The 15,578-nt window shown below is 35.9% G+C and overlaps 1 protein-coding gene across 3 annotated transcripts in view; it reads right to left on the reverse strand.

Moving 5' to 3' along the window:
- Positions 1-15,578, reverse strand: part of SMC5 (structural maintenance of chromosomes 5) — a 116,130-nt gene that overhangs the window by 99,262 nt on the left and 1,290 nt on the right. For 2 of the 3 annotated variants that reach the window (XM_060014638.1, XM_060014637.1), the window contains exons 2-3: positions 11,487-11,628; positions 3,105-3,157 (exon numbers count right to left, since the gene is read on the reverse strand). In XM_060014638.1, the coding sequence (XP_059870621.1) occupies positions 3,105-3,157; positions 11,487-11,628 (195 nt within the window). Of the gene's footprint in view, positions 1-2,209; positions 3,158-11,486; positions 11,629-15,578 lie in introns of those variants that run through there. The other variant, XM_060014639.1, reaches the window with a different exon arrangement.

A 15,578-nucleotide genomic window follows, 5' to 3' on the forward strand; every position in this document is an offset into this window, starting at 1 on the left:
CAGAAAGAGAAAAACAAATATCGTATATTAATGCATATATGTGGAACCTAGAAAATGGTACAGATGAACCAGTTTGCAGGGCAGACATTGAGACACAGATGCAGAGAACAAACGTATGGACACCAAGGGGGGAAAGTGGTGGTGGTGGTGGGGGGGGTGGGATGGATTGGGAGATTGGGATTGACATATATATGCTACTATGTATAAAATGGATAACTAATAACCTGCTGTAAAAAAATAAATAAAATTCAAAAAAAAATTCTTATATACATTTAGAACTGTTCCTATTTTCTCCATTCTGCTCCTCTAATTTTCTGTACGAATTCCATACTATTAACAGCTTTATTAACTAGACAGCCACATGTGAAAGAATGAAATCAGGACATTCTCTAACACCATACACGAAAATGAACTCAAAATGGATTAAAGACCTAAATGTAAGGCCGGATACTATAAAATTCTTAGAGGAAAACACAGGCAGAACACTCTATGACATAAATCACAGCAGTATCTTTTCTGGACCCACCTCCTAGAGTAATGAAAATAAAACCAAAAATAAACAAATGGGACCTAATTAAACTTAAAAGCTTTTGCACAGCAAAGGAAACCATAAACAAAACGAAAGGACAACCCCCAGAATGGAAGAAAATATCTGCAAACAAAGCGACCAACAAGGGATTAATCTCCAAAATACACAAACAGCTCATGCAGTTCTACATCAAAAAAACAACCAACCCAATCAAAATATGGGCAGAAGGTCCAAATACACATTTCTCCAAAGAAGACATACAGATAGTCAAAAAGCATATGAAAAGAGCCCAACATCACTAATTATTAGAGAAATGCAAATCAAAACTACAATGAGGTATCTATCACTTCACATGGGTCAGAATGGCCGTCATCAAAAAGTCTACAAACAATAAATGCTGGAGAGGGTGTGGAGAATAGGGAACCCTCCTACACTGTTGGTGGGAATGTAAATTGGTACAACCACTATGGAGAACAGTACGGAGGTTCCTTAAGAAACTAAAAATAGAATTACCATATGTTCCAACAATTACCATACATCCCACTCTTGGGCATATATCCAGAGAAAACCACACATGCATATTTGAAAAGATACATGCACCCCAATGTTCACTGCAGCACTATTTACAACAGCCAAGACATGGAAGCAACCTAAATGTCCATTGACAGAGAAATGGATAAAGAAGATGTGGTACATATATGCAATGGAACATTACTCAGCCATAAAAAAGAATAAAATAATACCATTTGCAGCAACATGGATGCACCTAGAGATAATCATACTAAGTGAAGTAAGTCAGACAGAGAAAGACAAATATCATATATCACTTTCATGTGGAATCTAAAAAAAATGATACAAATGAACTTATTTGCAAAACAGAAACAGACTCAGATTTCGAAAGCAGACTTGGGATTGTGGGGTGGGGGGGGACTTGGAAAGAGATAAATTAGGAGTTTGGGATTAACATATATACACTACTATATATAAAACAGATAATCAACAGGGACCTACTCTATAGCACAGGGAACTCTACTCAATATTCTGTAATAACCTATATGGGAAAAGAATCTGAAAAAAAATGGATATATGTATATGTATAACAATGACTTAGCTATATACCTGAAACTAACACAACACTGTAAATCAACTATACTCCAATATAAAAGAAAAATTAAATTTTAAGAAAAGGCTTATTTTACACTTTAACATCTGTTACATAAATGTCTTATTCATGATTCTACTTTTCAAGACCTCTTGGGTTTATTCTTCCCGATGAACTTTATAATCAACTTATAAATTTACCTGTTGAGACTCTTATTGGAATTATATCAGATTTATACGTTAGCTTGGAAAGGACTGACATGTTAATGGTGACTACAAATTTATATTTTTAGAACATAATATGCTTCTCCATTTATTCAGGTCTTGGTTTTGTATCCTTCAGTAAAATACCACCATTATATTTTAATAAGTTGAGCATAACCTCTTTAACTGTTTTCTTCCATGTGTGCCTATTTCTCATCTCTACATAAATTCTAAAATTTTCAACAATTTTTGAATAAAGATCACTTCCTCATTTCCTACAAAATAAAGTATTAGATAATCTTTAAGAGCTATTTCAGCTAAGAAAATTCAATAACTTTCTATAAACACTCCAAAAAACAACACTCTAAAAATCACCTAAAGGATGTACATGTTCATATATAAAAGACAAAGTATCTGCGCCAAGGATGGTCAACTGGTTTCATCTTGAAGAGTAACTCTCATCCATCAGAAATGGCTGCCAAGAGTGGTAAACTCAGAACATCTAGGTTTAAGGGAAAAGAACACCATAATGAATTATCGATTTCTACCATGAGGGAGGGAATGGAAAATGGTGACATAAATGCCAAGTATCTGCCATACATGAAGTTCACCAAACTACTAACAGTGGTCGTTTCTGGAAGTGGAATTATGGCAAGAAGGCTTTCATCTTTTTACACTCCTACATTGTTTGCATTTTTTTAAACAAGCAAATATTTTGCTTTCAAAATCAGAAAAAAGAAAGCTTAAGTTTGTAAAAAATACTGCAACTTCTTAATGAATATTTAATAGTGGTATATTTCTATTTCATTATCTCCCATAAATTTCTAATTTCCTTAAGAATTTTTCCAGAAGAAAGTTCTTACAATTCAGGTTTTAAAAGATGCATTAAGGGACTTCCCTGGTGACGCAGTGGCTAAGACTCTATGCTCCCAATGCAGGGGGCGAGGATTCAACCACCGGTCGGGGAACTAGATCCCACATGCACGCCGCAACTAAGAGTCCAAATGCCACAACTAAGGAACCCGCCTGCCGCAACTAAGACCCGGCACAACCCAAATAAATAATAAATAAATATTTTTTAAAAAAGGATGCATTAAAAAAAACCAAAAACAAAACAAAAAACACCTTACCTCTCTAGATAAAGTATCCCTTAAATATTATTTCCAGTATCTATGCCACAATACTGTATTATTACTCTTGACTAAAGTCATCAGGAAAGCATGAACATAAACTAAGAAATTATGTAGGGAAATGTGGTTTTAACACTTACAATTCAATTTCAACCATGCCTTTGGAACATCCTCTCTTCACAAAAAAGCCAACCTAAGATATAAGAAAGACAAAGTGAGCTGTGTGATGACATTCCCAGGTTAACAATGAGCGATTTAGCAAAGTCATCATTATTTGTCAGATTCTTTCAATAACTACTCTGTACATTCATTCCCATCACCTTCTAATTGCACCCTTCCCAGATTTAGACTCCTCCATTGGTTCCACTCACAGATAGTCATCATCTAAGTTACCATTTATTGAACCTTCTATGTGCCTAATAGCCTCTTACAAAGTTCATGACAGAGCCAGTAAGTAGTGCAGAGCAAGGATCTGAGCCCAGGTAGCCCAGCTCCAGACCCTGGGTACTTCTATGGAGTTGCACAGATTAAATATTATTAACAATCACTCTAAAAGTACTCATCCTGTTATTAATTAGGATACACCTACCACCCAGCACTTAAAAAAAAGAGCAATAAACGTAGTAAATACAATTTAAGTAAGTACAATTTATATAGTATAATAGACATATTTAAGCTAGTTTCTATATATTTGAGCATAAGTATGAAAAAAGACCCTGGGCCTAAAAAAATCAGATTGGATCTTAAATTAGGCTGTAAGTAAGTAATACTTAAAAAAAGGCAAAAACTGCACCTTGCAAACAATTGTCTTTTTAATAGTGATGATGACAATTATAACCACAACAGTTAACATTTATTAAGCATTACTAAATGTTTCTGTGCTAAGCACTTTATATACAATTTTCTCATTTAATACTCATGAGCAAAGTTATGAGCTATATGTTATATCCATTTTATAGATTATGAAAGTGAAACCCAGAAATATGAAAAAGCCTGTTCCTGTAACAAGAAAGTACAGCTTAATGATCAAGAGTACAGGCTTTACCGTGTCTAGTTCAAATCTCAAGTCTGCCATATATAAGCTGTTTGACCTTAACCAGGTTACTTAGCCTCTTGTTTCAGTTTCTTCATAGATAGGGAAAACAGTGGCATTTTTGTAGGAGTGGGTCATCTACTCATTAGCTTGCAACAATTAAAATACTTCGTACCAAATGGAAGAAAAGATCAGGAGGAAGTTTTTATTATAAAGTATCTGTACAGGTGGTACAGAACATGCTTGTACTAAATTTTTATGTTAGCATTTAAATAGAAATACAACATTAAAAAGGTATTTTTGCTAAGAACTTGGACATCCCCTAAACACAAGGTCTGCAATCTGTCATCTAAGAAACACTGCACTGCACTCCACAGCTTCCTTTAAAAAGCCTACCACTCAAGGGTGAGGAGAGATGTGTCTTCTTTATGACACAAATAAATAGGAAGATTGGTGAACATTGTTACAGCCCAATCCATTCTGACCATACAGCCCTTGGAGCACAATCCAGCAGACCATTACACAGAGATAAGGATTCAATAAATGATTTCTGAAAATTACATATCAGGAATTCCCTGGCGGTCCAGTGGTTAGGACTCCGTGCTTTCACTGCCAACAGCCGGGGTTCGATCCCTGGTCAGGGAACTAAAATCCCACAAGCCGAGCAGTGGGCAGTGCGGCCACAAAACAGACAAAACTACGTATCAATATTTATAAAAATCTGAGTGGGTCCTTGGAAATTATCTACCCCAACCCGTTCTTTGAAATAAAGAAAAACTGAGTTCCAGACAAATGACTAAGGTTACAAAGCCAATCATTAATAAAGCATATCTTTTCTACCTCATAAATGCCTCCCACAGAGCATTAAAAAAATCATATTTTGAATACGTTATTTATAATCATAAGGGGTGTAAAGCTCAATCTTGTAACCTACATTAAATTTTAAGCCTGGCTAAGAAACCTGTAATATCATTTTGATAATATCGTAATATTTACAACAGTTTTAGAAAAATGAATCACTTCAAGTTTTAAAAATATTTTACAGTGAAGTAACAACTCAACTTTTAGACTTTTTTAAAAAAATTATTTTATGTATTTTTGGTTGCTTTGGGTCTTTGTTGCTGCGCATGGGCTTTCTCTAGTTGCGGTGAGCAGGGGCTACTCTTTGTTGCGGTGTGTGGGCTTCTCATTGCGGTGGCTTCTCTCGTTGTGGAGCACGGGCTCTAGGCGCACGGGCTTCAGTAGTTGTGGCATGTAAGCTCAGTAGTTGTGGCGCACGGGCTTAGTTGCTCCGCGGCATGTGGGATCTTCCCGGACCAGGGCTCGAACCCATGTCCCTTGCATTGGCAGGCGGATTCTTAACTACCATGCCACCAGGGAAGCCCCTAGACTTTCTTTTTAAAACATGTTTTTATGTGAAATACATACCACACAGTAAATATGAACTTTATGCACTGTTTAAGAAATAACAAAACAACCATGTATCTACCTATTTAAGGAACTGATCACTACCAGTGTATCTGACATTTCTTAATTCATGCCAGCTATGTCCTTCTCTCTCGACAGATGTAATCTCTAAATTGATTTGCTGATAATTCTTTTGCTTTTATTTTTACTGTATAAATCTCCAAATATTAAATATATATTATATATATATTTGACCATTCCAGAAACAAATTCACATCACATGTATTTTTCTGTGATGGCATTTTTCCTTAAAATTCTGTTTTTGAGATTTAACCAATGAGCCAAAGTTTGCTTTTACTGTCATATAATATTCAATTTTATTTGACTATACTAAATTTTATTGCAAACAATGTTTCTATAAATATTTCCATAATTTCACCTAGTATAAATGGACACAAGCTTACTAAGGTACCTAGAAGTAGAATTTTTGAGGGACTGGATATAGGCATTTACAGATTTACTAGGTAATGCCATATTTTCCAAGAGGGTTGTACAAATTCATATTCCCACCAAGAATGTATCAGAGTTCCCACTGCTTTATATCCTTATAAGCCACATGGCACCACAAGAATTTTTGTGGGTCTAATGGATGCACCATGCCAGGGTTAATTCGTTTCTCTGATAATTAATGAAGCTGAGCATATTTTCATGTATTTACTGGCTGTTTGGGGTGCCTCTTCTGTGAGACATCTGAGCATATCTTTTGCTCATTTATCTTCTCAGTTGCCATTATTTTGATTATGTAGTCTGGATACCAATCTTGTTATATGTGCTATATATATACCTTCTCTCATTTGTAACTAGTCTTTTCTCTACAAGGTGTCTTTTGATGAACAAAAGTTCCTTAATTTGACTGTAGTTGAATTTATCAACCTTTCCTTTGCAGTCTATATTTTTATTTAAGAAATTCTTCTTTAATCTGAAGTCACAAGGATATTTTCTTCGACTACCAATCTTTTCCAGAAACTTTCTGTTCAATCACATTTAGATCTTTAATATACCTGGAACTGATTTTTGTTGTAGTGTGAAGAAAGGACTCAATTTCATTTTTTCCTATACCAATAAGCAACTGTCTCAGTAGTATTTATTCATCTCTTCCCCACTCATCCACAGTGTCAGTTCTGTCATAAATCAAGTTTTTACTAATCATGGCTTTGTATCTGGGCTCTTTATTCTGTCACATCACACTAGTCTATCCTACACCAATACCACAATGTCTTAATTTACTGTAATTTTGTATTGTCTTGATATCTGATAGGCAAGTTTTTCCATTTTGTCCTATTTCTTTAGAAGTATCTTAGCTATTTCTGGCCCTTTATTCTTCCACCTAAAATTTAGAGTCAGCTTGTAATTTATATAGACAATATAGGGATTTTGACTGGAATGACATTTTTATACTAGATCTTCTTGTCCATTAATACAGTGCATCTCTCTAAACTTCAATGTTTTTAAATAAAAATTGTAATTTCTGCATATAGGTTTTACATGTCTTTTATTAATTTACTGCTATGAAACTTGTACTTTTGTGGCTGTAATGTCCATTTTTAATTGCATTTTCTGGTCTTTGTTAGTATATAGAAATGCAATTGATTTTTGTTATACAACTTTTTTTGGCAGGGTCTCAGTTTTTATTTCTAATCTGATAATTATTTTTAAGTTTATTATTGTTTTTGTTTTCGTTCTTGCGGTACACGGGCCTCTCACTGCCGTGGCCTCTCCCGTTGCGGAGCACAGGCTCCGGACGCACAGGCTCAGTGGCCATGGCTCACGGGCCCAGCCGCTCCACGGCATGTGGGATCTTCCCAGACCGGGGCACGAACCTGTGTCCCCTGCATCGGCAGGCGGACTCTCAACCACTGCGCCACCAGGGAAACCCTAAGTTTATTATTAATTCTAATCAATAGATATAACTCACAGAAACAAAAGGTTTTGGAGTCCTCAGTAAGTTAAAGAATGTAAAAAGGTCCTTGCCTTAGTCTGGGCTTCTATAAAAAAAATACCACAGGCTGGGTGGCTTTAACATTTATTTCTCACAAATCTGAAGGTTAGGAAGTCCAAGATCAAGGTGCCTACAGAGTCAGTGTCTGGGTTATACAATCTTATATCTAGTAATCCTGATAAATTTGCATATCGATCCATCAGGAGGCTTATCTGGAGTTTCTTTGTGGTTTTTATGCAGACACTCACATAATCTGTGAATGACAGTTTTCTTTCTTTCCAACATGTATCTTTTCTGTTCTACCTAGAACTGCCAGTACAATGTTCAATAGTAATGGTAGTAGGCAACCTTGACTTGCTCCTGAACTTGCTGTACATTTTCATAGATATCTTTTGTGAAATTAATAAAGGTCCCTTCTATTCCTAGTTTGCTAAGAGCTTTTAATCATACATTACTGTGGAATTTAACTGAATGCTTTTTCTCTATCTATTAAGATGACCATAGAGTTCTTCTCCTTTAAAATGTGGTTGATTCTTAGGAAAAAATTAACATAATACATCTCTCACTCCTTGAATAAATTCAATTTGGTCATGATGTGTTATGTACTATTAAATTCAAAATGCTACAGTTTCTTTTTTGTGTGTGATTTTTGCTTCTAGATTCATGAGTGAGACAGGCTTGTAATTTTTTCATTCTATCCTTGATTGATTTCGGTACCTAGGGTCACATTCTCTGTGTAAAATAGAAACTTACTGCTATTAGGACTAATCCACAATTGTCTTTGTCTTTCTCTATGAGAAAAAATTTACCAGCTAATTTATCTTTTATACTTAGTCAGTTTTGATAATTTAAGTAGTTGTAGAAACATTTATAGTTACAACTTTTTAAAAATTTAAACTTGAGTGGCATAATGATTCTCATAATATTCTTATATAATCTTTCAAACCTCTGCTGCATTCTTGTAACACCCTCGTGGTAGTCATCAGGGCAGTTCGTGAATATTCTGATTCTCCTTTCAAGCAAACGACTGCACTTGCTCTTTCTCTCTGATCCAAGTTATGGCTTCACGACATGCTTTGTCCAATGAAATATGAGCGCAACATATATATTCACTATTGAAAAATATTCACATATAAGTGGACCTGTGCAGTTCAAACCTGCATTCTTCAAGGGTAAACTGTATATACTGAAATGAAGATTCTATAAGGCTAAAGTACCTAAGTGACCACAAAGGGCCTACACTGGATAAGCAGCAAGAATTAATCTTTTGTATATTTAAACCACTTAAATTTGGGGGTTTTCTGGATCACAATTTAACATATCTTAACTATTACTTTTTGCCATTCCTTATATTTTTTTCTTCCTTTCTCTCCCTGCCCCCAGAAGTTACTGATTTAAATAGTATTTTTGAAAAGCAATTTTTAGTTTTGTGGTTCCTACTGAATCATTGTTTATTATTTTATTAATTTCTGCTCTTACTTTTCAGTTTCTATTAAAATTTCTTCTTTGACCTGTGGATAATATAGAAGTACATGTTTCATTCTAAACAAATGGGAAAATTTTAGTTATCTTCTTTATTATTTCTATCTTAATAGCACTGTGGTCAGAGAACATAGTTACGTGGTAGCAATTCTTTGATATTTTTTGATATTGCTTTATGGCTCAGTTTATGGTTAATTTTAAGAAATATTCCATTTCTGCTTAAAAAGAATGTATGCTCTACCAATTGTTGAGTGCAGTGTTTACAACATGTCCATTAGTTCAATCTAACTGTTGTTCATACCTTCTATACTCTTACTAATTTTTTATCTGATTGGATCTACTGATTACCACTAGCTCTTCCACTATAATTCTGGAGCTGTTAACTTGTCTTTAAGAACTCTGTGATTGTGCTTATATATTTTGGAACTAGATAATGTGAATTTAAGTTGGGAGCTGAATTATCTTCTTGCTGAACTGAAACTTTCTTCAATATTTAACGACCATCTTTATCTCTAAAAGTTCTTTTTTCCTTTAAATTCTATTTTGCCTGGTATAAATTCAGCTACACCTACTTTGTTTTGTATAATATTTGCCTGGTATGTATTTTTTCATCCTTTTACTTTCAACTTCTCTGTAGTTCTTTATTTTAGATATGCTTATTGTAAACAAAACAGAATGGAACTTTGTTTTATTTATGTACTCTGACTTTCTCATTTAACAAGAATGTAGAGCATTTATTATTATTGTGAATGTATTTCCACTATCTTTTTTATGTTTTTTAATAATATCCTTTTCTATATTTCTCTTTCTTTTCTCTTCCTCCTCCTTTCTTGAGACTCCTTCTGGGTTGTTTGGGCAGTGGTTATTTTTTCTCTACTTCTCTCTTCCTACTTTAACCTTTCTTGTTTGGAGATTATGTATTTCAATTTTTTTACTGGCTTACCCTAGAAATTTTAACATGCATATTTAGCTTAATAAACTCTGAAGCTAACCAATTATCTTAACTTCCTCCCAACAATACAAATTCAAAGAATACTTCAACTCTGATCACTTCCTTCCTGTTGTCCAGGAAGGACATGTAGTACTATCTTCTTTGATTTAAAAACTTGACAAATGAGACATTAGTATTATTTTACACAGTTTACTTCCCTACATGTTTACCATTTTTTTGCTCACCATTTCTTCTTACCTCTCAGACTTCCTTCTGGGATCATTTTCCTTCTTCCTAAATTATATACTTTCAAAGTTCCTTTATGGGCATCTCAAACTGTTCTTTTCTTTGCCCCTCTGTTTCCATTCTGAGACAATATTACTACTATGTTTGGTATTCTGGAATTTACTACAATGTGTCTATTTGTATATTTCTTTCATTTACCCTGTCTGGGATACATTAGGTATCTTGAATCTGAGGATTCAAGTTTTTCAACATTTCTGGAAAATTCTTAGTCATTCTTTCTTGAATATTGCCTCTTCCTTAGTCCATTAACTATCAGGTCACAATCTTTATTTCACACTTTCTTCTCACTTTATCTCTATATTGCATTTTTAGAAAAACTGTCAAGTATTTTGGTTCACAAATTCTCAAATATGTCTGCTTTGTTGTTTTACCTGTCCATGAAGTTTCCCTCCCATGTACTGTTATTTTTTTATGTTCTATTTGATTCAAATTTACCTGATCAAATTTTTCAAATTTACCTGATCTTTTTTGTTACTTATTCTTTTGTTATACTTGCAATCTTCTTTCACTTCCTTAAATAAATTAAGTATTCCTAGTTTACATTCTGTGTCTACAAGCTTTGCAGGTCTGATTGTATAGTCTGTTGTTTTTGTTAGCTCTCATTTTTGGTGATTCATTTCCTCCTATGCTTTGTGATTTTTTTAGGTATGGATTCATGAATTTCTTAGAGCTTTATGTTGAGGACTGGATTGAGGATATTTTCCTTCAGAGGATTTGCATTTGCTTCTGCCTGAAGAGAGATGTTACTAACTGGGACCACTTTAAACTAAAATTACAATGTATGTGATAAGACTCGTTTGGAAGATCTTCTTTTTTTTATCTACTGTATTCAGAGCTAACAATGAGATAAGTAACCTCACTGTCCCACTTTGTGATCTTTTTTTTCTTCTGCTACATGCAGTGCTTCTAGTGGCTTCTAGTTTTATCTTCTAACCCTTCTGCACCTTCAGGACCCCCAATCCTATGCAACCAATTCAAAGCCAGGCTTTAGGGTGCAAGGTAAAGCAAATGTCCCTGGGTAAACAACCCCAGAGCTTGTAGAAATCTTTAGATCCAAACTACTTTGTTTGTGCCCTTTGTAAACTTACTTCACCTTTCCACAAGCCCAGAAATACATTTAAAAAGATATATTTTACATTATTTCTAAGGTTGCAGGTGTTACATACTTGGAGAATTCTCTAGGTATATAGTGCACACTACTTCTGGAAATGGAAATCTCCCCACAGTGGCCCTGCCAACTTCATTATTTATATTCAAGCACAACACATTTGCTATACTCAAGGAATGGAGATATAGAAATTGATTTGTTACTAAAAGCAATTCATGGCTTTGAATTCTGTTAAAAAGTACGTATGTTAACTCACCTTATCTGCCCGTCCCATGAAAGCAGGTTTGCCTGCTAATCCAAGGCAAATGGCACACACGATGCTGGACTTCCCTGTTCCATTAGCTCCAATAATCATATTCAAGTGGGGCCCAGGAGATACTTCACAGATATCATATGTTCTAAATTATAAAGAGGTGATATTACTAAGCAGAGATAAGAAGTGAAGAATATTTTCTTACCAAAGCACTTTTTCTTCCTTTACCCTTATCATTACCTGCAGGCTTCCTCAAATTCTTTTAAAAACCACCTAACCTTACAAATTTAATGTCAGGTTAATTTATAGGTTGTTAATAAACTAGAGGGAAAAAAATCTGTCAGTGGGAGAAATGAAAAAGTGATAATGTGTATCTAAAATAGAACATTCATGGGAAAATAAGACTTCATGTGCTTTTTTTCAAATATTAAGTCTGCTGAATAAAGCAAAGTTTCATATTATTTACTCTTTAATAATTACAATACATGAGAGAGTACATCAAAGCTACTATACAAATAAGATAATTTTTAACCAAATTATATGTAAGTGAAGCCATGGCTCATCCTGAATCTGTGGATTTTACATTTATATTTCTCTTGAATTAAAATGCTTACTAGCAACTTCTCATAGTCAACCAAATTATTTCTATTCTAATTAGAAAACTGAAGATATATCAAGCCAATAGTTTAATTTTTATTATTACTTAAAAAATAACATCCAATTCCTTTAATATGCTGCCAGACATTCACCAAAGGATCTATTTTTAGTACAAATTCAAGTAAATTTTATTCCTATGGGAGGAAACAAGAGTGCACCATCACCAAGCACTTTTGTAACATTCCCTCATACTAGAAGGCAGCATGCTGTCCAGCACTCTACATGCAACAGTAGCATCTAATCCATATTAGTACTCCGGGACAGCTACGGCAAAATGTGAAGTGAACTCTGACTCAGATATCCTTCTACCTTGTCTTTGAATATTCTGAATTGGAACCCATAAATAATGTCCTGTTCCCACAGGGTTTCAGTTAGCTGCCAACTAATTCCCCAAGAGTAAAAAAAACCTTAGCCTGTTACCTGCTAAGTATTTAAATAATTTAACCAAGCACACTTTAACTTTAACACTCAAACAAATTAACAATTCTGAAATGCTACGTGGTAATAAAATAAATACAGGTGGTAAAGAGAGGTATTTTCTGGCAGGTTTCCAACCCCACATCTCTGTACAGCACCTATCTATCTATCTTTTCAGAAGCTTTATTCTAGTAACAGCTGAGTCTTAAAGCAATCCTTTACAACGGCTAAAATAAAACTAGTTTGGGAATTTCAGACATCTGGAAAAGTATCTGACATGGAACTTCTTAACCCAACACATGAAGCCCCATTCTATTAATACTGGAATTTCCTGATGTGAAATCTCTGTGTGACTGTCTTACTAAAATAGTAACGCAACTGGTATTTAAGCAAACAATAAATACAACAGGAAGAAGCATGAGAACTTCTGGCCTATACTGTACACACAAATATTATAAACAGGAAAAATTGCCCAAAACAAAATAAAGCCTCTGCATTTTTTTTTTTTTTTTTTTTTTGCGGTACACGGGCCTCTCATTGTTGCGGCCCCTCCCGCTGCGGAGCACAGGCTCCGGATGCGCAGGCTCAGCGGCCATGGCTCACGGGCCCAGCTGCTCCGCAGCATGTGGGATCTTCCCGGACCGGGGCACAAACCCATGTCCCCTGCATCGGCAGGCGGACTCTCAACCACTGCGCCACCAGGGAAGCCCAAGCCTCTGTATTTTAAAAAACCTTTCTGACTCTAAAATATGTTTACTGGGAATTCCCTTTTTGTGAGTTCCCTTTGCTCTGAGCTCGCCCTGAAAGAGCTAATGTCAGAGGCCCACCCTCTTCTCAGTCTACATACTTTGCCTAGTACCTCATGTATTCTCCATGGCCTCAGGTAGCATCTGTATGCTGAAAGTCAGTCCAGATGACCTATATAGATGGAATTCCCACCTCAAGAACTCTATTTGGATAGAGTCACCTCAAACTTAACACATTCAAAATTAAACCCACCATCTTTTCCATCTAAAACCACTCTTATAGTCTCTTAGTGAAGGATATCATCATTCATCTCACTGCCCAAGTCAGAAACCTAGGCATTAGCTTTGCATCATCTTTGATTCTTACCATCTCCTTCACCTCTACCCACACTACCCACCCGCCCATCATCCAATCAATCACCAAATCATGTTGGTAGACAAGCAAATCTGAAACAACTTGTTTTAAAGAAAAAGAAGGACTTCCCTGGTGGCGCAGTGGTTAAGAATCCACCTGCCAATGCAGGGGACATGGGTTTGAGCCCTGGTCCGGGAAGATCTCACATGCCGTAGAGCAACAAAGCCCGTGCGCCACAACTACTGGGCCTGTGCTCTAGAGCCCACGAGCCACAAGTACTGAGCCCATGTGCCACAACTACTGAAGCCCACACGCCTAGAGCCCGTGCTCCATAACAAAGACAAGCCACCACAATGAGAAGCACGTGCACTGCAACGAAGAGTAGCCCCCACTCGCCACAACTAAAGAAAGCCCACGCGCAGCAACGAAGACCAAACCCAGCCATACGTTCATACATACATACATACATACATAAAGTTTTTTTAAAAAAAAGAAAAAGAAAAAATAGGACCCTTCATAACTTAGCTCTAGCTCATTGTTTTCTACTTTCTATCTCCTTCCCCTATTCTCTAATAAGACCTCTATATTCTAACTATAATGAATTTTTCAGTTTCTTGACTATCTTATGCTTCCTTCTTTCTCCAAGCCTTTGCACATGCTATTCCTTCTGCCTAGAAATCTCTCCCCCCATTCTCAATCCCATTCGACTTGGTTAACTACCAGGAATCCTTCCTCTGACTACCCTCTTCCAGGCCATTTCGGTTCTCTAAGCCTACTCTTCCTACTTCATTCCTAAAACTCAAAGTCCTCTCATTGTAAAAATAAACAAAACCTCCCCTAGCTCTGCACTTTCCAGCTACCTTTTCTTTCTCCTCTTCACATCCAAGCTTTACTTCCTCACACTCATTCATTCTTCAATGACTGCAAAGTTTTCTGCTTCCACTACTTCAAAGTGTCAAAGATTTCCTAACTGCTAAATGCAGCAGGTTCTTTTCTGTCCTGTTATCTGACTTCAATGTAGCAGATGATATTTTTGAAGCGCTCTTTTTCCTTGGCTTCTTTGATAATACTCTCCCACGGTTCTCCTCTTACTTTCCTGAACAGTTCTTTCTTAGTCTGTGAGTTCTTCTGCTCGCCTTTAAATGTTGTCATTCCTCCAGGACACCGTACTCAGCCTTCTATTCCTATTTATATTCCCTTTTGGGCAATCTCAACCATTTCTGCAATTTCAACAATCACCTATATGCATGATTCTCAAGTCTCTCACCTCTCACATTTTCCTGTAAGCTCCAAACCCTTAAAACTACTGACTATAAAAGATCTTTAAGATGCCCCACAGGAAACTTCAATTCACAGGATCCAAAAGGCATTTATTATTATCCTCCCCAAATTGCTCCTTCTGCATAGCACTATATATGACCAACTTGCCAAGGCAGAGACTTGAGAAAAATGCTCCATTCCTCCTTTACCCTCATGCCTCACAATTAATCTACAGCCAAATCCTGTCAAATCTCTTCTTTCCGATCCTACTTCCCACTGCTAGGTTCAAACCCTAATCATCTCTGCCTTCATATTGTAAAAGCCTTCTTGCCTACAATCTTGCACCCTTTCTAAATCATCCTTCACTCTGCTTCCAAAGTAATATAAATCATACGTCATGCCCTGCTTAAAATGCATCCTGGCTGCCTACAGGATAAAGTTGGAATTCCTCAGCAAAGGAAACACAGACCCTCAACATCTGTCTACATCTTCAGTGTCTACTCTGTCCACATACTAGCTCACATCCTATGTTCTAGCCATACTAAAATACTGGAAATCTCCCCAATATAGCAAACTGTTTCAGGCAGTTCCTTGCTCTTCCCTTCTTTTAAGACTTTCATAACCCTCAGTACAAAGCCCTTCTCACAACTGTGGACGAAA

The sequence above is a fragment of the Delphinus delphis genome, chromosome 6, assembly GCF_949987515.2.
Source record: "Delphinus delphis chromosome 6, mDelDel1.2, whole genome shotgun sequence".
NCBI classification, from domain to species: domain Eukaryota; kingdom Metazoa; phylum Chordata; class Mammalia; order Artiodactyla; family Delphinidae; genus Delphinus; species Delphinus delphis.